Below are 26,869 nucleotides of genomic sequence, written 5' to 3' on the forward strand. Positions count from 1 at the left end.
GCGTCTCTTGCCCGCAGGCACACACACACACACCCCCAGCTCCCATTTGCCAGGGCTCCCAGCCAATGGGAGTGCACAGTCGGTGCTCAGGGGTGGGGGCAGCGCATGCTGCCCCGTGGTCCCCACCACCTAGGAGCTGGACCCGGCCACTTCCGGGGCGCAGTGCGGAGCCAGGACAGGCAGGGAGCCTGCCTTAGCCCCACAGCACCGCCAACTGGACTTTTAACAGCCTGGTTGGCAGTGCTGACCGGAGCCACCAGCGTCCCTTTTCAACCAGGCATTCCGGTCGAAAACCGGATGCCTGGCAACCCTAGCTCTGGGGCTGAGGGCGCTAGATTGGGGCAGGGGCTGGCGGCCACGGTGGAGGTTGGAATGGGCGGGGCCTCAGGTGGAAGGGATGGGGTAGGGGGCTAGCCTCCCCCAGCAGTGGTTCAGGTGCTGCCCATTATTTTAATGTACATTTCAGTAAAGAAAAAATTGTTAACTCTCTAACTATAAATATGTTTAGATGCTTGTTTTTGAAAAAAACACTGAAATGTAAAGTAAGCTATTCTTGTTTATATACCTTGTTACAATAATAAAGTTTTTACATTTTTAAAAGTACCTCTGGTGGTGTCCACATTTACAATGGAGATTTCAAAATGGTAGCACATTGTAAAGGGCAACAACTGTCATCATAGTTTGCTACCTCTCACCGCTGTCATCTTCTGGGCCAGGGCCAGCTAGTTGCGATGGATGTTTGATGTCCGGTCAGAACTTGCTACCCCCGGACCAATGAGAAAAGGGGAGGTAGCAAATTGTGACAGGGCACCTTACGCGTCAGTGAACCCTACTGGTAGCAAAATCTGCCCCACCTTAGCAGTTTTTAACACTAGCCCGGCCCTGAGGCGGGGCACTGTGATTGGTCAGTTTGAACGTCAGCGGCCCGTGCAACAACGGGGAGCCAACGGCCGCCCTTACCCTTACCGAGCGCCCCGCCCATCGGACGGGAAGGAGTCAGGACAGGCGTCGCTGCCGCCCGCCAGCAGGTGGCGCTGCGGCTTCCCAGCGGCCGGCCAAGGGTTCCCTCTCTGGCCGCAGGCGGCGCGCGGAGCTAGGACGAGCCACTTCCCTCCCGTGCCGAGCGCTGGAGGAGCTGGGCGGGCCGCCTCCTCTTCCGCCCCTTCCTGGCCGCGGCGGCTCTCAGCTCCTTGCCCACCACCATGGCGATCCGCAAGAAGAGCAGCAAGAACCCGCCCGTGCTGAGCCACGAGTTCATCGTGCAGAACCACGCGGACATCGTCTCCTGCGTGGCCATGGTCTTCCTGCTGGGGCTCATGTTCGAGGTGAGCCGCACGGCCCCGAGGGGTGCCCAACCCTAGTGCCCTGACCAGGGGAGAGGGGCCTTGCCGCGGTGGGGGTGAGCCCGGTGCAGGGGGCGCTGCCCTGCAGGGTGGATGTGTGTGTAGCTGATACGCTGATCTGGCCCAGCCGGGCGGGGTTTGGGCTGTTCAGGCTCCTCCTCCCGCTGTGCGGGGGGGTGGGGGGGGTCGTGATGCCGAGCACACCTTCCCCCCTCCCCCCATACCTGAGGGCTCCTAACCCCGCGGGCTGCTGGGGGATCTGCCCCTGCCGGCCGACACGTTGCACAGGGAGCAGATTGCAGGAGGGGCGTGTTGGGGAGGGGGCTGTTGGAGCTGGGCCATGCTCTGTTCCCTGGGTCACCGCCCGCAAGCCCTCCCACCTCCGCCCTCTTGTGCCGGCCGCGGGTGGGATTATAGGGGCAGCGCCGCTGGCGCTGCAGCCGGGATGGGGGAAGCGGCGTTTCCCCTTTGTGCGGCAGCAGCAGCGCCCTGCGGTTCCTGCTGCCCTCGGCCAGGTTACGTGGCAGTCGGAGCGGAGCGGCTGCCGGGGGGCGGGGGACGGAGCGGCTGGCTCGTAGTGTTGAGGGAGGCGGAGCGGCGGCTGGGGCCCAGCGAGGCTGCCGTGTGTAAGCAGCGGGGATGGGGGGGGGGGCGTAAGGCCTTGTTGGGGAGCGCGTTTCCTGCCCTTGGGGCGGCGGCCTTGCGCCCAGCTAGCTCCCGGGAAAGGGGAGCAAACGGTGACGTGTCCCAGGCTGCCTCGCCCCCGGCTGACCGCGATTGCCGTGTTCTGCTGCCCCGGTACTGAGGCGTCATGAGCAGCTGCTTACTCGCTGCGTGATTCACACCCCCCACCGCAACACGTGTGAGAAACAACAGCAGCACTCGGCGGGGAGCCGCACAAACTAGTGACACGCGGAGGTGCGCTTTGCATCTCCAGGCAGCAGCCCGAAGGGGAAGCTGTTGGTGGGCAGATGCGCTCCATTTTCCTGCCCTTGCAGTTCAGTGGTTTAGTGTCTTGTTTGGATAGTAATTATTGGGAAGATGGATGACCTTGCCATGCAAAATCAATTTGGAATTAATGAAGATTTATATCCCACTCCTAAGTATCCACTAAGCTTTAAAGAGTCATCTGTCTGCATTCAGTCTCATAACTGATTTCTTATGACAACCGGCCAGAAAAGTGGTGATATGCTGCTGCCTGGGACAACAAAAAATATGTTTGAGATAACTGAAATCTAGTTATTTTCTAGCTGCTTCTGAGACAATGGTTAAAAGTCAGAGTACACTTACTGACTAAACTATCTAATCAAGTTGAAAATTAAAACTAGTCTTCTAAATTTTCTTTTAAAAGTCACTGAAGTGGAAAAAGAAATGGCAAATTTGTCTACCGGATCTCCTATTTTGCAAAATGTCTCTCTTGCCTCTCTTCAGTTGCTTATTGAGAGTGCACAAAGACTGTAATAATATGTGCTCCCTTCAGAATAGCACTCACTTATTTTGAGCCAAGATAAGAGAGTCTCTATTTGATGTGCTAGTACCGTTAGCCTCAACTTGATGTGCTAGTAGTCTGTCAGTGTTACCAGGATCCTTAAGAGCATAATCAATCCCTTATTCATTTGGTGAGCAGCCTGAAGATTTATAAGCATTTTATGTATATGACTAGTTTTTGATATCAGTTTTTTCCAACTTTAAGTAATATTCAGTATCCGAAGGCCAGAGATTATCAACATAGGTTGGAGAGTAGGGGTTTAAAAGAAATATATAACTCTCCTATACTACGCTACGGCTTGCCTCTGAAAGCCAGACATGTCTGTCTTCCCAGATGTTTTTGGTTGTGAAAACAGTCTATACACTGTTTTTATGTGGAGAGGAAAAAGGATGGATTTGAATTTTTTCCTTTTTATGTACACCTGTGATTCACGGTTTTCAAAAACAAAGTGGTAATGTCTTATTGTTTATTGTAGTAGCTGATTTTGCTAATGCTGAAAAGATTTTTGTATACTGGAGTGTAAGTTTTCAATTTTATGTTCAGTCTTTCCACTACATGCTATTCTGTACCTACAAAGACCTTCTTTAGTAGTTGCTTTAACTATGAAAGTTTTACGGCTCTGCCAATCTTTATTCTTTGTGTTAGTTCGGTATCACCAAAAGTGGTGCACCGTGGATTGTACTTAAAAGTCAATATGTATTCTGTGACATGAAAACTGTAAAAACATTGTAGAGCGCTGGAAGCAAAGGACAAAATAAAGAATGACTAGGTGACCACTGGAAATTGTTCTCTTTTACAGGAAATGGGATTTTATGGTCTAGATATTTTGACCTCTGTAAATACTTTTCCAAACATTAGAGGTAAATGTGCATAGATGATGTAAACTGTATGGGGTGATAATGAGTGATGGATGGTATGGCACTAGAGAAGTAGTTGGATCCCTTAAACCCTTCAGTTCCAGATATTCTGAACTTAATTTTTGTTTATTTAAAAAAAAAAACTGTTTGGGGGTATTAGGTGGACTTCATGGAAGCTTTTCCAGTCTTTACTATTTTACACAAGTTTTCTTGTTTGCAAATAGGAGTAGAAAAGATAATGTAGTGCTGCTCTTTTTTTAAAAAATAGTTTTTTCTAAAGAAAGGTAGCAATTTTATTCTGCATTTGTTCTGACTTTCTTTTATATATATTTTTTTCATATAGTCCAGAATAATCAATGGCATCACTACTCTAGCCGCATTCTGTTCACCTTGTTTTACTTTTTTGTGTGCTTGTATTTCTGTGTTGTCTAGTGTTCAAAGGTTTCTAAGGGTATGTCTTCACTAGCAACTTCAACTAGCCGTGACAGCGCTTTAACGTGGCTGTGTAGTCACAGCACCAGCGCTGGGAGAGATGTCTCCCAACACTGTAAAAAAAAAAAAAAAAAAAAAAAAAAACCCACCCCCACAAGGTGAGCACTGTCTACATTGCCACTTTACAGTGCTGAAACTTGCAGCGTTCTGGGGTGTTTTTTCACACCCCTGAGCGAGAAAGTTGCAGTGCTGTAAAGTGGCAGTGTAGACAAGGCCTAATTCTTTTGAGCCTGATATGCAATTCATTTTTTTTTTTTTTAAGGATCTGTCAGCATCAGCTCTATATGTTGTCTGCCAGCCCACCCCATCCTCCTGTTTGTGATTATTTTTATTTTTAGCTGGGATGTTAAAATTGAGTTTGAAACAAGGCTATTGTTTGGTGATTGACTAAAAAAAAAGTTCAAAGATGGTCTAAAATAGGTGACTTGGCATTACAATACTTTGGTATATTAGAGTGAAGCATAGTGGAAAGGGAATTGCAGCTTGTATTATTAGTTTAATGTGGGGGAAAGGGATTAACTGGTAAATAGGCAGTTTGGAGGAGACTTTTTGGAGAGGATTGTTAAAGTATTCCGGCAATGCTCAATCCCTGCATTGTGGGAGTTTGCTTTCCTAGATAGACAGTTCTGTCGGTTGAAAGTCAGATCAGATGACTTTAAGATAAGGTTCCTTTCTTTTATCATTGCCAAGCACCCTGCCTCTACTGCTTTTCTAGTTCAAGCCATGCTGGATATGTGTTTTTTGATTAGTAAACTTTGGTTTGTTTTAATTTAGATTTTATAGAACTCACTTTGTCTTGTTCTTTCAGATTACAGCAAAAGCTGCTGTCATTTTTGTTACACTTCAGTACAACGTTACCATTCCTGCTACAGGTAGGTGTCTTTTGAGAATTTAAACACTATTACCATGGAGTAGACAGAATTTTCATAAATTGTTGGTATACTGTACTCTCCCAAATTGAGTCTGGATGCCGACCAAAGTAATTCTTGCTAATCCACTGTTAATCTTAAACTATGTCACTTGAGATTAATTTTGTGATAGCATTTTTAAGGCTGTTCCGTTGTGTTCATCATATTAAAAATGTTGCCTGATGTGGAGATGCACATGAATCCTCTTAATATCTTTTTGATTAGGATTCTGGGCCTGTATGTAATGCTCTGTGCTAGTCAGAGGGGGACAAATAATTTAGTCAAGAAGGAACTGTAAGAGTTGAGTTTTGGAGTTTAAATACATCAGTTATGTTTTCCATTGTACATCTCTACAGACACAAATTTAGTTTAATGGGAGGGAGTTGATTATTATAAACTAAGTATCTAGTGAGTTAGGCAATTATGAATCATTAATTTGGTTTCAATTTGTATCCAGCACAAAATAGGAATATCTTTTTAATTGATTTGTTGTCTTAACAATACTGCTTTGAGAAATAGACAAACATATTGTTAATTGAACTGAACAGGATCTTCATAATGAGCTTTCTAAAAGTAAAACTTTGTTTTTGTCCTTTAGAAGAACAAGCTACAGAAACAATCTCCCTTTATCATTATGGTATCAAGGACTTGGCTACAGTTTTTTTCTACATGCTGGTAGCAATAATCATACATGCCATTATTCAGGAGTATGTGCTTGATGTAAGTACCAAGTATACATTTCTTCCATTAAGATAAATATGGTATAAATTACACTGCTCTACAGCCAAAATGCTTCTGAAATAAATGTAGTCAAACTTTACTAATTCTGGGTCACAGAGAACGAAAATGATGCTTAAAATTGTTGATTGGCTCTAGTTTTCAAGATATGCTATTGGGTCAGTATATACGACCCTTGACTTGGGAATGGCGGAGGATAAGTGAGTTATAAAGGGAAGGGATCTCAATTTAAACCAGAAATGACTAAAATACATCTTTGACTGGATCTATGAATAAATCTATGACTGGGTTTGGACAGTACTTGCTTTTTAGGCAAAACAATGAATGATGCAATCTGACGCTGGTACATGCGTCATACATGATATGAATTGCATCATGTTATTCCTAGAAGTCATGGATGATGCAATCATAACGAAGCTTACATCACTCTGCTGAACAAATTGCCCTATATCAGCTCTAGAAATCATAGTGTCGTGCTCTCTTATTTGTCAGTGTTTGATTTTGCAAAGGGACACATTTCTGTTTAGCCAAAGTGAGCAGAGATGCCTCGTACTTGTGTGAACAGTGCAGATAACTTCTGCTATGTTTGTGGTGAAGTGACTTTTGCATCACAAAAGCGCAGTATAACCACTATGGTTAAGAAAGCCTATCACCTTTATTTTGGCTGCAAAATTGGAGATCAGGACAAGAGGTGGGCCCCACACATATGCTGCAACACTTGTGCAACAAATCTTCACCAGTGGTTGAACAGGAAAAGGAAATCTATGCCTTTTGCAGTGCCAATGATTTGGAGAGAGCCAACAGATCATTCCAGCAATTGTTACTTCTGCATGGTGCCTCCAGTTGGGAAAGGTGTGTCAAAGAAGAAAAAGTGGACTGTGCATTATCCAAACATTCCATCAGCTATACGCCCAGTGCCCTACGGAGAAGGACTGCCGGTTCCTGATGCACCAGAATCATTCTCACTTGAGGAAGAGGATGAAACTTCTGGTCCTGAACCATCAATGTCACAGGACCCACATTTTCTCCCATTCTCCTCCTCTGAACCACACCTCATAACACAAGGTGAACTGAATGACCTTGTCAGGGATTTGGAACTACCCGAGAGTAAGGCAGAGCTGTTGGGCTCCAGACTACAGCAATGAAATCTCCTGGCAGGTGATGTTAGGGTTTCCATGTTCCGTGACTGTCAAAAGGATCTTGTCCCATTCTTCTTCATGGAAGGTGATCTTGTAGCCTGCAACAACATCGATGGTGTGATGGCAGCCCTCAACATCGTTCACGATCCAGATGAGTGGAGACTGTTCATTGATTCATCGAAGACGAGTCTTAAAGCTGTTTTACTGCATAATGGCAATGTTTTGCCATTAATTCCAGTTGGTCATGCAGTCCATATGAAGGAAACCTATGACAACATGAAACAACTTTTGAGGTGCATAAACTATGACCTACATCAGTGGCAGCTTTGTGGCGATTTGAAGGTTGTTGCTCTCTTGCTTGGTCTGCAGACTGGATACACAAAGTACTGCTGTTTTCTCTGCGAATGGGATAGTCGTGCAAGAGATTCCCACTACATCAAGAAAGATTGGCCACTCCGACAGTCATTGGAGCCTGGGAGGAAAAGTGTTCAGCGTCCACCACTTGTTGAATCAAGGAAGATTTTGTTACCACCCTTACACATCAAGCTGGGTCTGATGAAGAACTTTGTCAAGGCCATTGACAAAACACAAGCAGCTTTCAAGTACCTCCGTGGAAAATTTCCAAGGTTAAGTGAAGCTAAGATAAAGGAAGGTGTCTTTGTTGGTCCTCAGATTCGTGAACTTCTTCGAGATGATGCATTTGACCATGAACTGCGTGGCAAGGAAAAGACGGCATGGAAAGCCTTCCAGTTAGTGGCAATAAATTTTCTCGGAAACAACAAGGCAGACAACTACAGGTTGTTGGTGGAAAACCTCCTCAAGGCATGCAAAAGCCTTGGTTGCAACATGTCACTAAAGATACATTTTTTGCACTCTCATCTAGATTTTTTTCCACCGAACTGCGGAGCAGTGAGCGACGAGCACGGCGAGCGATTTCACCAGGACATTGCAACAATGGAGAAACGCTATCAGGGCAAATGGAGCCCATCAATGCTTGCAGACTATTGCTGGACAGTGACAAGAGATGCTCCATTTAATGAATACAAGAGACAAGCCAAGAAGCGCCGAGTAGACACTGAATAGGACTAAACTATGTACAGAATAGTTTTTTGCCTTTTGTTTCATAATAAATTTTATTTATATAACCCTTTTGCTGATTTTTAAAGTGTTACATAAACAGGACAGGTGAAATATTATCATGTAATGCAACCATAAACACATGAAAAGACCTAGGTTTACAATTGATGATTAAAACTCTACTATCTACACAATATACATAGACATAAAATGTAAAAACTTAAATATCTTAGAAACAGTAGCCAATCAGTTGTTTTAATTGTCATATTTGAATTCAGCACATCAAAATACATAATAAATAGCACATTTTATCTCTGAAGCAGACGACTTCTCAAAAATTGTAGACCAGTGTTGTTGTTGTAAGATTTAATTAGAATGCATGGCTACATTGACTTCAATTTTAGATATTTTATGAAAACTATACTTAAGAAACATCTAACCATCCTCCTCTTAAAACAAATGGTTCAATATGTTTATCAATAACTTAAATAACTTTTGTTTTAGAAAATTAACAGGAGAATGCACTTTTCCAAAACAAAACACAGCAAGTTCAATGAATCTGGACAACTTAGTGCATTCTACCTTTTCTCATGTGTCTGGGGCACGAATATTCTTGTCTCTGTAAGTATGTCTTTTATCTTTCATTTATATTGTCAGATATCACACCCTTGCTTATCTAACTTTTGTGCAATGAAAATTACTTACTGTAGTTTTCAGCCATGTATTTTAATATTAGATCAGAGAAGTCTTTTGCCTATTGTATTTAGATCTCTGTCACAGTTGAATGCCAGTTAGTACTTGTGATGGTAGATTTCCTTCCCCCACCCTAATTTTGGGGGGTTCTGCCTTTCAAACAACAAATCAATATTTGAGTATGGGACTGAGTCAGGACTCCTTGTCTTTGTTCTAACCTTTCATTGCCGTATGACTGTAAACAAGTGTCTATGCTTCTGGTTACTTACCTCTAAAATTTATTTTAAATACTGGTCAAACTCTCAGGTGTTAAGGCATAATTACTTTTTGTGAAGAGCTTTGAGATTCTCTTAAAAAGAAAAAAAAAAATCTCTACTAAATTCCAGTTTCCAGAAACAGAAGTCTTTTCTTGTCTCCAGTAATACTCAGGGCTTGCTGACATGACTAAACTTACTGGTATAATTATATCATTATACTGGAACTAACTCTGTGTGAACACTCTCTTATTCTGGAATAAGAGTGCATTTTCCAGTTTCACTTATACTGCTTCTGTAGCATGTGTGCTGTAAATGAGAAATGTGACAGACTTTCATCACTGGCTTCTGTATTTGTCTGTCTGTCCTGTGATTAAAAGGTAACCAACAGTTTTATGTATTTTCAGGAGAACTATGTATCGGATCCAACGTCTCTGTGGATGGACTACCCACACATGCTGATTCCGTAAGGTTTATTCCTTCTTCAGTGTTAGAAAGTAGTGATTATCCTTCAAGATTTATGGCCTGGAGTAGGTATTTTGTTTAGACTAACTAACGGGTGCAGTAATGGAAGTGGTTAAAGTCTTTGCTTAGAACTCAATGCCCCCACAACTTTAAAGTAACTACCAGAAATAGTATTTCTTAAGGGCAATATTGCAGAGAATGAAGTCGCTAATAAGCGTTTAGCCACTCTTGTACATGTCTGTCGCATCTTACGCGCATTTAACATGAGCGATTTCAACTTTACGCGGTCGGCAAAAACAAAAAAAGAGAAAAACAACAATTTTAATACTATACCTGTAGTGCGAGCGATTTCGCCCGCCATTGAACTCAATGGATTTTGGCTATACGCGGTTTTCGCTTTACGCGCTAACCGCGGAACGGAACCCCACGTAAGATGAGACAGACCTGTAATATCTTTTTTGGATCATTGTTATTTTCCAAAAACCTTATTTCTGTGAATAGTGTTGAGAAGATGCTGTATTTGTTTTATTGTAAAATCCATGGTTAACCAAGTGTGCAGGAAACTTCGTGAAAATTTTGAGTTTGGACTGCAGTTACAGAAGTGATGTTTTTTATTTTATTGCTGTACCGTGCAGGTTTCAAATGAAGTTTTTCTACATCTCACAGTTGGCATACTGGTTTCATGCTTTTCCCGAATTGTACTTCCAGAAAACCAAAAAAGTAAGCTGAAAACATTTTTTTTATCTTAACGGTGAAAATACTGCTGTGCTCTCACAACTGTGCCAGAAATGAAGGTTTCAGTATAATTATATAATTTATATGCTTCTGTATCAACCAATAGTTCACTTCTTTTTGTAGACCAACATCTGAACATGCTTTCGATTCTCTGTATCAAAGAGCTTATTAGATATTTATTGAAGAATGTGTTAAAGCGTTTTTCTGAGTAGTTACTTTGAAATACCTATAATTGTTTCAGTATCTGCATTGTGAATGGAGCTGTTGTCTTTCTCAGTGGGAGCTGTTAGGGCTTGCATGGAAGTAGTATTACACTATTTGGTGCAAATAAGATTGATGTTCTATTACACACTTTAAAGAACTGCAAATCAAAAATTCATTTATAAGGTTAATTCTCAATTTTAACCAGTGTTTTAAATAATACTTTTAAGTCAGTTTGTTATAAAAACGTTGCCTCATAACTTTCAACACTCAAAGGGTGAAACAGTCAGTCCAATATGACAAAATCAAAGTGGTGACTTCCAGTTTAATTGTTGTTAAAACAACTGAATCTTGCCATTTATGGTCTAATCTTGCATCATTGAAGTCAGAGGGGTTTTTGCCATTGACTTTACAGGGGCAGGATCCAGCCCTGGTTCTTTGTAATTAGAAGTGATTAAGCATATTTAAGAACATAAGGTTTAGTAGATTAGATTTACCGGTGGTCCAGCTGATCCAGTATCCCGTCTCTGAGAATGGTCAGTTACCAAATGCTTCAGAGGAAGTTGCTAGACACCAAACTGTAAGTGGGGTCTACATAATATCTGTCAGATTGGTTTATATCTTGAAGAATGAGTTTATAATCCCTTCAGTTTTTCCTTGCTTTGCTAAGTATGGATGTTCTCTCATTTTCCTTCTAATTTTTTTTTAATCCTGCTAATTTATTGGCCTGAATATTTGTATAGTCAAGTATTTTCTCTAAACACTAATACGTGCTATGTGAACAAAATTGACTGTGATCTTCTGATTTAGTAAAGACAAATGTCAGAATTCTTTCCTTGTGCATACTGAATGTAAGTTTCAGTTTCAAATTTCTTTTGTTTAATTAGTAGTCTGGGTGAGTAAGTTTTCACTAAAATGAAAAAAAATTCATATCTGATGCTTATTGCAGGGTTGGTAGCAATTATTGTCTTACTTACCAACTCCAGGGAATCTTAAATAGATATCTTTGGGGAGGTAGTGTAAAGATTACCCACCTGGCCAGCTCAAGGAATTTTAAGAAACAGCACATATATTTATTTAGCAAAGGGAGACTGTCCTGAGTTAGACTGTGTAAAATCAAGTATTGTATAGATCCCATTAGAGCTGATCTTGGGGTGGGAATAGGTGTGAGTTCTGTAACATAATTTGACTGCCCCAAAAGTGCATGTGTTTGCAAAAAATTAACTAGTTTCAGAAGTCACTTTCATGGAGAAGAGTAGACAAGACATAGTGTTGTCAAAGTTTCTTAACCTTCCCAATCACATGTACTCTCTTCTTTGAAATCTTAAATCTACTATTGATTTCAATAGGTGCATTATTGAGTCCTGTTAATATAATCTCATCTCCTTTTGAAAATGGGCAGAGGCCAAGTGTTCTTATTTTATTAGTTATATCTAATAAAGTGAAATAACCAAAACCCTTTCCTTGTCTGTGTTCAGGACTTGATAGAGCTGGTTGGATTGTGTTACTGGGTGCCTCCATTCTTTTTGTTAATGAGGTTTGGAAGGTAATGCCTGCCAGGTCCCATCTAGCTCAGTGTGTGAAAGAGTGCCAGGATAGATCACAAGGGCTTTGGGTCTGCAGTGCCTACAATATGCTGATTATATACACTTCTCCATCCCCTTTTCATCAGATTTGAACACTGGAACTTCCTTCCTTTCTCAGTCTCTGGCAAAGAACTAATTTTTTGTGTTAGGTTGATTATTGGTAAGGGGAGTTAGAGGTTATGACTGCTTTATCTATTGTGTGTGTCCATCTCTTACCAAAACAAAAGTTTTTAAAGCAGGAAACTTGCGTCCTCCACTCAAAGTACTAAAAAAGATTTTCCAGGTCACAGGCGCTGCAGTTAACAAGTAATACCAGAGTATTCCAGGGTCCAAAAGTACGCAAGAGATTGTGAACTTTCTTGGTAAATTTAGGAGAGCAGTCACTAAAGTGTATTTATGTGCCAACTTGCAGATATGTCTAAACCCTTAAGTTTTCACTTGGCACATAAATAGACCTCAGTGAGTACTTTTCTAAATTTACATTAATACACTTTTCAAAATTATGCTACTGTAATTTGTAAATTTAGAGCACTGCATGTATACTTACTAGTACAATTAGGGCTTGTCTATATAGACATGTAGTTTGCGGCAAGCTGGGATCTGGATCTACCCCACTCTATTCTGCTGCAGACTGTCTGCATGTACCCTACTGATGTGTGTTAACAGTTTGTTAATGCACTTTGACTTAGTTCTCTTTTAAATAAGAGTTTGGTCCATGTGGACAGACAGTCCATGGCAGACTAGCGTGAGGTAGATTGACAACCCAGCTTGTTACAAACTAAATGTTCATGTAGACAAGTTCTTAAATGAAGCTGGTTAAAGGCCTGATTCTGCTATCCTTAGTCATGTTGGATAATACTTAAATTAGTAGTTCTACTGAACATAAATATGGGTTGGGATAGTCTTTCATTGCTGAGAATTCTAGTTTTTATGATTCCCCAGCAACAAGAGACCCTCAACTTAAAAAGCAAGGAACTTCAGTCACAGTGGTGATTGAGTCTATCATGGCAGTTTGATGAGCTCACAAACTTGTATGCCTTGATTTCCCTCAGAGTGCATCAAACTTTGTGCCTGAGTTTTTGCAGTGTGTTTGAAGTAGATGATAGCCAAGTTATCATGATCACTTTTTTCAGTTTTCTGGCCTGACTAGCAACCCAACATATGCAGCAGATACTTCTGAGATCAAATGCTTGAAGTTGGAACTTAAATAGCAAAATTTGAATTTTATGTCTTAATTAAGCGTTTTAAGAATCGGGGTGATCTTTGAGAGCTAAATAACAAGCTCAAGGGTGTGGTTAATGCAATCCTCAATATCATTGAGTGTCTTGGCCTGTACACCATTTGAACATTATGTATATATACTGCTATGCTATCTAAATTCAGATCACCTAGATTTGATTTGAGCTCTACTGTCTTGATCCCCACCATTTCTAAAGCTGTGTCCATTCCCTGCATGATTTCATTAGCTGTCCCAGACTCCGTTTCCTGCGTCAGCAAAGGATACAAATCTGATGCACACAGATACTTGCTCAGCTACAGACCTGTTAATGAATCCATCAGAAAACAAAGTAATCTAGCTTTCTACATGAACTTCTAAGATGATTCCTTAAGAGAATTTGCAGTTGCCTCAAGGCTTTCCTTCAGTGGGCATTAATAAGTCTTGACTAGATTAAGGCTGTTTCTAGCTTGTAAATTGCAGAATATTTCATTCTAGTGAATAGTAACTATTTCATTTTAGTGACTAAGCAGTTTTAAGGTGGTAAACTTGCATTTCTTCAGATTACATTTTAATGAGCAAATTTGTGTATATGAGCTTCCTTGTAGTCAAAGTGACTTATCTTCTGGTTCCATGCATTTCACGTGAGCAACAAAGTATATGGGGGATCAGTTCTGATGATGTTAGAATCCATTTACAAGAGGATTGTCCTTATCAGCGTCTCATTCTTTCGACAGGATAAACACTTCATCTTTCTGACAAACCTGTGGATGTCTAATTTTCCATAAACTTTGGAAAGTATTTACATCAAGGTTTCTTATATTCTTCAGGAAACGCTTATGTGCCATGTCCTTTATGGTTATATGGCAGTGTGTTCCGTGTTTGCTGATTCAGGCTGATGACATTTGTTTTTTAAACCCAGTAATTTATTGAGTTAGTTTGTGTTTCCAACAAAGGTTGACTTAAAAAGAAAAATTAACAAATCTGTGTGTATTGTTTTTGGGGGAGGAGGGGTTGTTGCACACTATTTTAAATTTCTAAATCTAGGATTGTCTTGCAAATTAAAATGCCTGGCCCTGGTAATAACAGCAGAGTTTGCAGTTGCAAAAGGCAGCCACTTTGAGCCAGAGGACCTGAGAGAGCAACTAGGACATCTTTTGTCTATTATGGATCCTTGCTGTGCTTAATTGGGGTGGAATAATAGAAAGGTGTGGTTCACCTGTTGACTGTTTAGGCTCTGCCTGCAATGACAGCCTAGGAAATACGTATGTGCCAGAGTTGTATTCCTCAGTAGAGTCTGAAGCCACAGGAGGTGTATTCTTGTGACCTGTGTCGTGCATGATGTCTCAGCTTCCATCTGCTAGGATGAAAGAAACTACATCATAAGCTCTTCCTTCCTTCACCTCAACCCCATGCCGCTTAGTTTTCGGGCCTGACTTGTGAAATCTCCTTGTTCTCAAAACTAGAAATCTGGATCCTTGTCGTCCATTTTGCTTGCAAAATAAGGGTACTTCCTCTGCTTACTACAGGGTGTGGTTGATCTCATGTGATCTTTGCCAGGAAATCCCCTATTAATTTTATCCTAAGGGTTTCTCAAGATAGGTTTGAAAAAGAGGTCTCTGCTCCACTCAGTAGCAGGATTTTCCATTGGGGTCCCATCATCTTGTAACTAGGTTTCGTAAGGTAGAGGCTGCCTTAGACTCCAGTGGTGCTGGAACAATTTTTATAGTCTGGGTGCTGAGAGACTTTGAACCAAACTGTAAATGGCAACCATTTCAATCCATGGGGTGCTGGAGCACCCCTAGTTCCAGCACCTATGTTAGACTCTCTAGTCAATCTCCTGGTTTTCTACCTTGGAGCCTAAATTCTACTATTAAATGTTGTTTGTTCAGACTCATTTGAACTTGTGCTTGCCTTTCCAAGCTGTCTTCTGTCCACACTCTGCGGCCAGGCTTAGTCTGCTGGCATTTCCTGGATTTCTGCCCGGCTTACCTTTCTTGAACATAACCCTTCCATGAGTCCAGGTCTCTCTTTTTACTGTTCAAAGATCCTCATAGGCTGGGTGATAGGTATCAGAGCCTGCATCCAACACTCCTCCCTTGCAGGCGTTTCCAACCCAAAAAAACTTTGAGGAAAGATCCCTCAGCTGATGCCTGTAGTCCAGCTAGTGGCATCTCTAGAAGGTATGGCTTGAGCCTGAAGTGGTTGTCCAGCAGATCTTTGAGGAGACAGTTTTCACAAGTTACCAGAATAGTGGCCATTCTACTGCATTGAGCTGTACAGGGCCACCACCTGATACTGGGCCGGTGCCTTCTTGAGCAGTCTTATGGGAGGGTCTCCATTCACCCTAGTGAGCTCAGGTCTGGTCTTTCCCCTCACCCATCACTTTAATCTTGCCCATTTTGGCTTATCCCGAGTTACTCTTTCTCTTACTGGAATTTCAGCTGAGGTGGTGGTGGTTTTTGTGGCAACACCCATATGGACACCCACTCCGGGCATCCCAGTGGGCCATCAAGCTCAGACAAAATGACTAAGCAGGGGAGTGTACGCTAGCTGTAATTTTTTTCCAGTTCTGGAAGGTCTCAACTGAAGAAACCTGTTGTCACCCTCCTCCAGGGAGAAGGAGAAAGAACTGAGCTGTTATCTTGTATCTGTATTGGCTATTCTATATTAGATGGATAGTCATATTGGTGGTGGTACATCACAAAACAAATCACCTCTTATCTTGTTAAATTGCTTTTTTAAAAGAAAATCTGCTGTATTGTGCCATTGGTATTATTTCACCATTAGCCAACCTGTACCCTGTGATATGTTTCCTTCTGATGCAGCTTTTAATGAGGTGAGTTGGCTGTTGAGTCTCCTTACATATGAAGAAAACAAAACTTAGCTTTAATTCTTATTTTCAGAAGTTATAGATCCTCACCCCCTGCAGAGCCTGAAGTGTATGTCTTCTCTATGCATGTAACTTTCCACCTTTAAATGACAGCTGCTGTTAGAAGTGAAAGAGGAGGAGTTTGGTGACACCTAATAAGGAGGCATGGCATGTGGTATTTCCTTGCTGGACAGTGAACAGATCTAGAATTCTAGCTTGCAGAATTTTTGCTTGCCATGTATTAAGAGCATGAATCTTTAAAATGCCTGTTTATAATAAAGGTAATTTTCTTATTTTTTTTCATCAGACCATTTGGGGAAGGTCATGCTATAACCATGCCTCAGTGGGTCACAACTAAGGATGCCAAATGTAGGACAAACTGCTGAGCAATAGGGCAGATACACCCCCAAGACTGGTGGCTAATCCCCAATAGGATATACCAAACCAGCAACAAAAGTAAACTTCTTTTTCACCACACGGGCTAACAAGAAGTCATAAAAACAGTTTCCTTAGGCATTCTAGTTCTTATGTCACCACCAAAAACACCAGATTCAGAGATGAGTGGTTCTTTATAACCAGTCTCATCAAATAGGTTCTTCTGATCCCAAAGGACCAGCCACACACCCAGGTCAATATATAATTTAGATTTTACCCAAAAATCACACTGATGCCAATCCTTTAGTATCTAAAATATAAAGGTTTATTTATAGAAAGAAAAGTGAGAGTTAAAATTGGTTAAAAGAATCAAATACATACAATAATTGCAAAGTTCTTGGTTCAGGCTTCTAGCAGTGATGGAATAAACTACTGGCTTAAGTCAAGTCTCTGGAACACATCCACAGCTTGGATGGGTCATTCAGCCCTTTGTTCAGAGCTTCAGTTTGTGGCAAAGTTCCTCCAGAGGCAGGAAGCAAGATTGAAGACAAAAAGGAGGTGTTTCCAGGGCCTTTTATAGTTTTTGCCATGTGGAGGGCATCCCATTGTTCTTACTGTGGAAAAATACAACAAGATGGAGTTTGGAGTCACATGGGCAAGTCACATGTTCATGCCTAATTTCACTCAGTCATTGCAGAAAGCCATTACCTACACTCCAGACAGCATGTTTACATGACAGTCCACTCAAGTGAGGCATCTCCCACAGTCCATTGTCAACCAAGTATTTCTTGATGAGCCCCTTAATTTGAATAGTCCCTCCAAGATGTGCTGCCTAGCTACCTTGTGGGTGGTACCCCAGGAGCCAACATTTGAAATCCAGCTATAGAGCCAATACTTATAACTTCAAATACAAAAATGATACATGCATTCAGATAACCAAATCATAACCTTTTCATTGACACCTCACTTGACAACCTTTGTACAAGATTTGCTGCAAATATAGAACAGTGGTTGCAACAATGATCTATATGGTCATATTTTAATCAGATAACATCACACATGCTCTAGCTAGATTTTTGTATCTCACTAGGTGTTATGGCATGCACACAGATTTGCACATGCTAACTTGATTTGAAATGAGAATACAGGTCTGTTTAATGTAGTTCTTGCTGGATGGATTTTTCACAATTTCCACTACTATATAATATGTGCAAGCGAAAACTGAAATACTTGACTCAATCTGTAGAGGAAGCTCATCCAAAAATGTAGAGGTTCTCTGAAATGTTGTCAGTGTCCTGTACATTGTGTGTAGCTCTTTAAGAATATGACTTATATTGCACTCCACACCATTATGTATCACTGGAGTATATATGGTCATATGGGTGATTCTTTAATATTTGCAAATGGTTTATAATTATTCTTAAATCGCTCTATCTACTTTCACTCTCTCTGGCCCTACTCTTATTCTTATCTCTTCCTCTTGCCTGTTCAGTCTCTTCCTCTCTCTGTTTAACTTCCCTGTGGTATCATCAAAATACCAGTTAAAAGCCTAACTTGAAGTGCCAGCACATACACTGGTATCATTTCTAATAAAAAATTCACTGTGCTGCCAGCATACAGATCAGCCTAGGAGTATGGAATCCTGAAATGGAAGCATCTTGAGGATCTCGCATTTCTAAAACAGATGCATTCTTAGCATTGCATTTTATGTGAAATGTCTTGAGTTCATTAATTAATAGAACTTTTTTTTAGTGTATATAGAAAAAGTAAAACTGAGCAGAAAATAAACTTTTAAATTGTAATTGGGTTAACCGTGGATGCCATAATAGGTAATTTTGGTGTGTGAAATATTATTTGTATATTTTGATGTACAAGTGAAATATAGTACAGAGGCATAATTTTTCAAATTTGCCTTAAGAAAAATACTTGAGCTGCTTTGAAAAGCACCTCTGATTTTTATCTGACAATTGATTCCCCCCCTTTACTCTTCTTTATTCTGGTAGATGCTTAAGATAACAAATAGATTAGTTAGTGGTAAACTCCTGAATGAGACTAGTATGGAATTGAGAGAATCAAATCTAGTCATGGGAGACACGATAATATTATGAAAGGAAGGATTAAGTTGTCTGAGCAGCCTAAATGAAATTTCTAAAATCAGTGAACATGAAAACATTGTGTCCCATAGACTCATTCATTCTTCTGTCTAATAGGAAGATATCCCTCGCCAGCTTGTCTACATTGGACTTTATCTTTTTCATATTGCTGGAGCTTATCTTTTGAAGTAAGTCAGTTTTAAGATAAATTTCACTGGATTTATCTGCTACCACTAATATTTCATAAAATGTTTGAATACTTGGTTTGCTCTTGTTTTGTTACAGCCTCACCCGTCTTGGACTTGTTCTTCTGGTGTTGCATTACTTTGTTGAATTTCTCTTCCACATCTCCCGCCTCTTTTACTTCAGTGATGAAAAGTATCAAAAAGGGTAAGTATTTATCATGACTTTAACAAAGAAAACTACTTTGTGGCTCACAAGCTTCTTGCAAAGTTTGTATTTCTGCTGCACAATAGCCACAATAAAAAATGAGTTCAGTTAGCATTTGCTTGCCCTTCAGAAGTGACTTCTATATTTCTAATAGAGTACTACTCCTTAATTGTATGCTATAAAACAAATAATTTCATATTACCCTATTGCCTACTCAAGCAATTGATACAGCAGTATTCTGTTCCTTATTATATACTTTATATTGATATATACAAGAAAATTATAATGGGATATTTGGTGTAGCAGACACAGTAAACTTGACATAATTCCAAATAAAGTCTCCAAATTCATAGCTGCTAAAAAGTATCACTTTCATTGTTTCCCTTAATATGGGGGGGGAGGGCACAGTCATTGATTTTACAACATGTCTTGAACTCTGTAGAAAATGGAGGTTAAAGGCCAAGAGTTGAGGTAGTTTTTCCTGTTAAGCTTTTAGCTCACAATCAAAATTAGTAGCTCCCAATTAGCAACTTTATAGCTTTGTTACCCCTCTTAGATAACATTTTGAAGTTGGATAATATCTAGTGTGTTCACTTATGCTGATCCTTAAAACTATGCATAAATGACAGTGCTGTTTATAATCTAACTTTATGTATCTTAAATATGGTGATAGTCCTTATCACCACTTCTTTTCTGTAATTAAAAAAAAAAAACTCAATAATTATTGCATCAACATTCTTACTCAAAAAATTATTAGAATTTTTATTTTAGTAAATGTGTAAACGTTTGAGAATTGAAAGGAGATTAGCAGTACATCTCATGTTGAGTATCAGTCCTAATTTTTAAAGAAATCTTGATAGTTTTCTCTAACTAAACAGAGTCCCACATAATGGAAATAAACAGTCAGACTAATGATTTTCTGATGTTATCCAAATAATGAATATGCATATTTATTGACTTGTGGCACTTTCTTTGTAGGTTTTCATTGTGGGCTGGTCTTTTTGTTTTTGGAAGACTTCTGACTTTGATTCTCTCTGTTCTCACTGTTGGCTTTGGCCTGGCAAGAGCAGAGAATCAGGACCTGAATTTAACTACTGGAAATTTTAACGTTCTGGGTATCAGGTATGGTAAATTGAAACCTCTTTTAAAACATTACTCCTGAGGGAATTCTGTGCCAAAATATTTTTTAAATCTGCATTTTTTTGTCAAAATAACACACTATAATCACACCATTTTCAATTATTTGGTGACAAGTATTTTGAAATAAATTACCAAAATAATTGAAAATGGTGTCATTATATTATTGTTGTGTTACTGTTATTTTGACAAAATGTGCAGAACTTTGCAGAATTTTAAATTTTTTGGCGTAGAATTCCCTCAAGAGTACCAGGGTTCTATGTGTGGCAGAATCTGGGTGCAGGCAGTTCTGTGGGAGGTCTGGGTGCAGGGGGTATCTGGATGCACGGGGGTTCTGGGCGCAGGAGGAATGGGACTCTGCAGGGCAGTCCAGATGAAGATGGTTAGGTCTCAGCGACGGGGCTGAGTGCTGGGGGAATGGGGTTGGCTGGGGGGTCAGGGTGCAGATTGTTGGGGCTCAGTGGGGTGGGGTCCCGGTCTGGGGGGGGTCCCAATGCAGGGGGTGAGGCTTGGGGGCGGTTGGTGCAAGGGGCGTTCGGTGCAGGGGGTGAGGCTTGGCGTGGGGGGGGTTCAGGGGCTCCCAATGCAGGGGGGCCTCAGTGGGGGGTTCCAGGAATAAAATACAACTTAATGCATATTATGGAATGTTCTGTATTCATATTAGACTGAGGACATTTATTAATTTACTTAAAGCCCATAGCCTCAAGTCCAGAGCTTTGGTAGCAGTGGTAAGGCATTTGCCCAACTCCATAACAAAATTATTCACTGAAGAATTCTTGTACTACTATAGATCATAGTGTTGGTTGTCTTGCGAGAGAAGTGCAATTTTAGACTTAAAGGGGCCCTCTGATGTACAGAAGTTTTAAGTCTCTCAACTGTCCTAAAATCTGTAGATTGGCCTCTAGATGCATACTACTGAGAAAAATCTTGTAAGCTCCATAACATATGGAGTTACCTACAGATCACCCTCTCAGGCAGAAGACTGGAGCATTTCCCTTCCCTCACCCAGGAAAATGAGCTGTGGGTTTTTCAGGGAAGTCTTGAAGTTCTGAAGGCACCAATAAAAGGGACAGGGCATTTGTTCAGGGGCCTAGAGAGTCTTCATTGCTGGTTGTGAGGTGTTTCTTTCATCTGCAGTAACATGGCACAGTTAGGAGCCATGCTGTTGTCATACCCTATGCACCCTCTACCTTTCAGGATTTTAATTTGTGGAGGAAGGAATGTATGAAAATACTGCTAGGGTCAGGGATCATCTTATTGAATAACTTCACAGTTTTAGGGGGAGTAAAATGCCAATCCACACCTTTTCCCCCAACCATAGCCCGCTGGTAATCTGAGGCGCTTTTCTGACAAACGTGGGAAAGGAGAGAGAATGCCACGAAGCTGCTACTGCGTCCATTTTTGCACATTTGACCAGTCTCCACCCTCTTTAGGGGTCTCACTCTAATTTTGCTCTTCGTTTGCCAAATCCTATTTCCATATCTGTGTTAACATCTGTCTCTTAATGGTAATAAAAAATAAGGAAGTAAAGTCAGAACCAGGCTGACTTGTGCCTCATAAAAAGGCACGAGAAAAATCAGTATTTGCCTACTGGGAAGAGTTTCTAATTTGTTGCCTGTTGAAAAGAATGATTGCTTGCATGTGTCTGAGGAAATTTTATATACTTTGGTGAGCAAACAGGCAGCTTCTCTTGACAAGTACAAACCTTGAGGGTTAACTGTTTGGTAAACTTGACAAACTTGTTGACATGCCTTCATCTGATACTTGTTTACATGACTACCTCTGCTCTGTCTTAAATCTGTTTATAGAATCATTGTACTGTCCTCAATCTGTGGAACTCAAGCCTTTATGATGTGGAAGTTCATTAATTTCCAGCTTAGAAGGTGGAGAGAACATTCTTCTTCTCAGCCTCAGTCACTGAAGAAGAAATTTGTAACAGCTAAAGGTAGACCATCCAAAAAAGAGAGAGGTTTGTATTGCAAGGTTTTTCTTTCTGAGGATAGAGTTAAACCAATATGAAAAACTTATATGGCATAATTGGGTAAAGTGCTGTTGAATGTTTGCTGTGTGAAATGAGATGTTTCTGGTTTTGATACTTGAACTCATACTGATGGAAACTAATATTGGTGGTTGATATCAAGGAGGAATAACTTCGAAATTGTTCTCACTGGCTGTTTATAACCCAGATAATATAAAATAATATACCAGATAAAATTACCTGAGTATTTCAAAGGTGACTCTCAAATATCCACCTGACTTGTAAAAATTAGGGTAATGTGTTCCAGTTTGCCAGGTTAATAATAATAATAATAATTAATGGAGATATCCCATCTCCTAGAACTGGAAGGGACCTTGAAAGATCATCGAGTCCAGCCCCCTGCCTTCACTAGCAGGACCAAGTACAGATTTTGCCCCAGATCCCTAAGTGGCGGGATATCTAAAAATCTGTGGCTGTTTTAAGACTTTGCAGGTCACCTCTGAATTGCACTCTACTTTTACCTGTCTCACTCTTAGGCCTGAATTACATGAGAGTAATCCTTTTTGACTGTCTCTTAAAATTGACTATGGGCTTTGTGTACATGGAGATATACCTATCTCATAGAACTGGAAGGGACCCCGAAAGGTCATCGAGTCCAGCCTCCTGCCTTCACTAACAGGACCAAGTACTGATTTTTGTCCCAGATCCCTAAGTGGCCCCCTCAAGGGTTGAACAACCCTGGGTTTAGCAGGCCAATGCTCAAACCACTGAGCTATCCCTCCCCCCGGTGCTTTAGTTTGCACCAGAGGGGTGTAAACGTTAATCCACAGTAGCTTGTCGTGCACTAACTGTCCTGCGGGGACCCTGCTGGCGTGCACTAGAAGTTCACTGGTGCCTGTTAATATAGTCCTGAAGTAATACTATGTGACAGGCACAAGGGAACTTCTGGTGCATCCCAGCAAGGTCCATGCAGGACAGTTAGCATGTGACACACTAGGGTGGATTAACATTTACACCCCTCTGGTTCTCAAGCAATATGTAGGCAATTTGCCTAAGGGAACAATTGGCCCTATTTGGAGTTCTGGTGTGATGTGTGAGACTTTGTTCTCTAATTATATCTTTTTGTTTAAGTAAATAACAGGTTCTTCCAGCTGGGTTTGCAGGTTAAAGTAAATGGGACTTGTGCTTCCATGCTGCTTAGGACCCTAACTTTAGGCTCTTAGTTTTGTAAATTTTAGTCTGTATGATTTTGTTTTTGTTTGTTTTAATCACAGTTCTAATGTATTGAAAGTTTTAATAATTCTTACTGGTAATATTAATGCAGTAATTTTTTTGCCATAGTTTTATAAAATTCAAGATACTCTTCCAGTACTGGTATTTTACAAAAATCAAACAAACAAAACACCTCAGTTTATTTAAATTGTAATCTAATTAGTTTTGCAAAGGTTCAACATGACTTAATGACTTTTTTTAAAAATCAAGTGATTTAAATCATAATACAATTCAATAACTTAAATCACCTTGTTTTAAATCATTGTAGTACCCTCCTATGTGTAATGTAGGTGAGTTGCAACACACACTTCAAGGTGAATATTAGTTGGTAAATACATATATCATGAGAACAACAAAAAGAGACACTTAACTTGAATTGTGGTATTTCACAAAATAAAGTAATTTTAGATGTTATACCTATCCTGGAGGCCCACAGCCAATTTTGGAGAGTTTACAGCTACTTTTCCCATTTAATTTTTTGTCTGTCTTGCTGCTATGTGAAAAACCATGGGAGAAGAAGTGCAAATTAAAGGGAAAAGTGGCTTAAAACCCTCCCAAAAGTGTCTTTCCTTCCTTTTGATATTATACACAACCTTATCTCCATTGTGAAGACTTAAAGCTGCTCAGGCCTGGCAGCGGTATATATTAAGCACATGTGCTTGAGTGCACCAAACCCCACACCTGCCAACATCATCTGGGTGTGTCAGAAATAGCTGTAGAATTAAAATGTACACATAGTGAGATTGAGACTTTGGTGATGGGGTGGGGTTGGGGCTAGATGGGTATATTGGTGTACGTCACCCTTCCACTGGGAAAAGGGCAGAAATTCGTGTGGCAAGTCTTGGTGCTACAGAGATTTGGTCCCAGCTCTTTTCTCCCTGTGCGAGAGTGTGTGACTCCAGGTTCCCCCTTTTTTTTTTTTTTTTTCTTCTTGGTTTTACTTACTTCAGCTGAAGCCAGGAGCAAGCCAATAGGGGACCAGTAGGGCAGAGTGATATAGCTAGTTACCTGTGATTCAGGCAAAATTGAGTGTTAAATCTGAAGTTGGAGTGATATAGGGATTGTTGAATGCAAGCTCTGCAGAAGCTTGAGCTGGTTGCGGATGACTGCTGTACAGGTCAAATTTATGGATGTGATTATTGGGACTGTACACTTGTCTGCTCCTGGGTGTTTTCATGGTAGTGTTGGTGGAGGTTGCCTGAAGGCAAAGACCACATGAATTCCCAGTTCTGTGATGTTGCTGCTGCTCCTTCTCCTGGGGATTCTAGGATGCAACAATAAAGCACCACTTCGATGGTGAGTGTCTTTTTAGGATTCACTGTGCCAGAGTTAGTGTAGGAACGTACCAAACAGTGGTGGTGATGTGGAAAGCAGTTTGGAAAGGAAAAGAAATTTTAAGCCCCTATCGCACTTTGCCTGCATCTGCAGACAGATGTTGTCTTCTATGGTTTACATTGCAGAACGTACCTAACTTAATTGCAAGGATACAGCAGGTTTAAGAAATCCCATAGCCTAAGGAACCCCATCATTGGACAGTCAAGGGTTAAAAAGGCTTAATTTCCAAAGCCTGTTGTTATAGAAGCATATTACAGAGATGGTTTGGGAGCTGGATGAATCTTGGGGGGGTGAGGGGGGTTTAGGAGCTACATTTTCTACTTTTAAGGTTGCGTAAGTGCTTTTGTTATGAAAGGTCATTTTTGGATTACTAGAGCTTCCTCAAACTCTGTAGCCTTCCAGGATGGAATTTTCTCAAACTAAATTTTTCAAAACGTCTGTCTGAGCAAGTATTTCAGGCATTTTCAAGAACAAAGAGAAAGGGGAATGACTGCTCTTGCCATGATTTAACAAAGAAAAGAAAATTCAACATTGCAATCTCTTGAACAGCTTAAGTATTCCAGTAGGGGAGATTGACAACTTGAATTTTGGCAGGGGCATAGTTCTCAGATCACAGATCTTCCTTTGTGTACTGGTAAAAAACACAATCTTCTGGCTAATTTATAAGGGGTTTAAAAGTGTACTTAGATGCATGCATATGGCTTTTGCTTTACAATAAACTAACAATCCAGCAACTTTCCATTGGCACTTCACATGGAAGGAAAGTCTACAGCGAAAGAGGCAGGAGAAAAGATCACTAGTACTAACATATATTTACAAACTGCACATAATATACTGTATACATTATTACATGTGTTTGATGCTGTGGTAGAAGAGTTTTGTTAACATAAATTTGGAATGGATACATTACTTAAGAAAGGTGAATCCATGAGTGACTTTATGTAAGTCATCCCAGATGAATGCCAGTAAAGCTTTTTGCTGCACTATACTATGTATTCTCCACACATTGCAGAAAAGCAAAAGGTTTGAGTTTCTAAAAAAATTGTATTGGGATTATCTCTTTAGAACCCTTCATCTGTAAAGTTGGATATCTTGGTTACTAGGAGTTCAGTTGTACAGAACTCTAAATCAGTCTCTATTTTAAAATCTTTTCTGCAAACTATGTAAAAGGTTTTTTTACACAATATTTTTAAGCTATTGCAATTATTGCATCATGAAAGTCTCTTAAGACAGCATTTAGCAGAGTAATACTTACATTAGAATAAAATATACAAAAGCTATATGTTGACTTAGAAACGACTTAAAGATAATCAAATATAAAATGTTGTTTTGCTTGGGAAATCATCAGTTTTTTTCTTGTTCCTAGAAAATGGAGTAAATGGAACAGTAACCTCAAATGGAGCGGACTCGCCTCGTAGCAGGAAGGAAAAATCATCATAAAACTGAATTTTATCAAGTTAACTAATGTCCCCAAAGAATCTGCTTTTTACTATGAAAAGCCCTTCAGCACTAGAGATCTTACTGATTACAAAAATACAATTCATGCTTTTTGATTATTGCTATTGTTTTGTGAGACTTTTTTTAAAAAAACATTTTGACTTTAAATAAAGAGTGGAAATATAGGTTATCTGTTTTCACATGTTTAGGGGGCCACAACACTTTTTAAATAACCATGAACACTTTTTTTAAACACTTAGTGTGATTAATATTAATCAGAATTCTACTTACTGAGGATCAGTGATACAGTGTATTATTCCTTCCAGTTTTTATAATCTTGGTAATATCTTGTTACAGCAATGTCATATTTTTCAAGTTCTTCAAGAAGTATTGCAAAATTGAAGTAAAAAAATTAATATCTGTTTTTAGATATTCTCAAACGTTCAGTATATTACTTTGAATCAGATTTGCAGCTCAGTACTGGTTTTGTAAGACCATCAAAATTAATGTGCATTATTTTGTAGGTAATAGCTGCGTTCGTTTCAAGAAATGCCCATGTCATTAAAACAAAATCTTAACTGATTGGAAACATTGCAGTGTCTTATTGTCTGTGTTGGCTGGAAATCTCTTGTATAAAATACTTGTAAGGAACAAAATCTTTCTGATGTAGCTTTAGCTCTTGAAAAGTGGAAAACAGAGAATGTGTTGTACAGAGAAGAGTGATTTGCATAGCGCTACTTTAAGTTAATAAAATAACTCACAACTGTGCTTATACATGTGCATATCG

At 40.2% G+C, this 26,869-nt stretch overlaps 1 protein-coding gene across 1 annotated transcript; it reads left to right on the plus strand.

Annotated features, from left to right (window-relative positions):
• Positions 1-1,082: 1,082 nt before the first annotated feature.
• TRAM1 (translocation associated membrane protein 1) lies at positions 1,083-26,663 on the plus strand. The gene is made up of 11 exons (XM_065400111.1): positions 1,083-1,325; positions 4,990-5,053; positions 5,688-5,809; positions 8,548-8,664; positions 9,398-9,456; positions 10,091-10,175; positions 18,651-18,721; positions 18,819-18,923; positions 19,902-20,045; positions 21,869-22,029; positions 26,012-26,663. Exons 1-11 carry the CDS (start codon positions 1,203-1,205, stop codon positions 26,083-26,085), a joined length of 1,125 nt encoding a protein of 374 aa, XP_065256183.1. The 5' UTR covers positions 1,083-1,202; the 3' UTR covers positions 26,086-26,663.
• Positions 26,664-26,869: the final 206 nt, after the last annotated feature.

The sequence above is a fragment of the Emys orbicularis genome, chromosome 2 (genome assembly GCF_028017835.1).
Source record: "Emys orbicularis isolate rEmyOrb1 chromosome 2, rEmyOrb1.hap1, whole genome shotgun sequence".
Classification (NCBI taxonomy): Eukaryota; Metazoa; Chordata; order Testudines; family Emydidae; genus Emys; species Emys orbicularis.

What these genes read in the sequence shown, in the direction of transcription:
- TRAM1 (XM_065400111.1), top strand. Translation starts at nt 1,203, where the DNA reads ATGGCGATCCGCAAGAAGAGCAGCAAGAACCCGCCCGTGCTGAGCCAC. An exon ending in TTCAGGAGTATGTGCTTGAT is followed by an intron (nt 5,810 to 8,547) that starts GTAAGTACCAAG and finishes CTTTTGTTTTAG; the next exon opens with AAAATTAACAGGAGAATGCA. An exon ending in ACTTCCAGAAAACCAAAAAA is followed by an intron (nt 10,176 to 18,650) that starts GTAAGCTGAAAA and finishes TCTGTCTAATAG; the next exon opens with GAAGATATCCCTCGCCAGCT.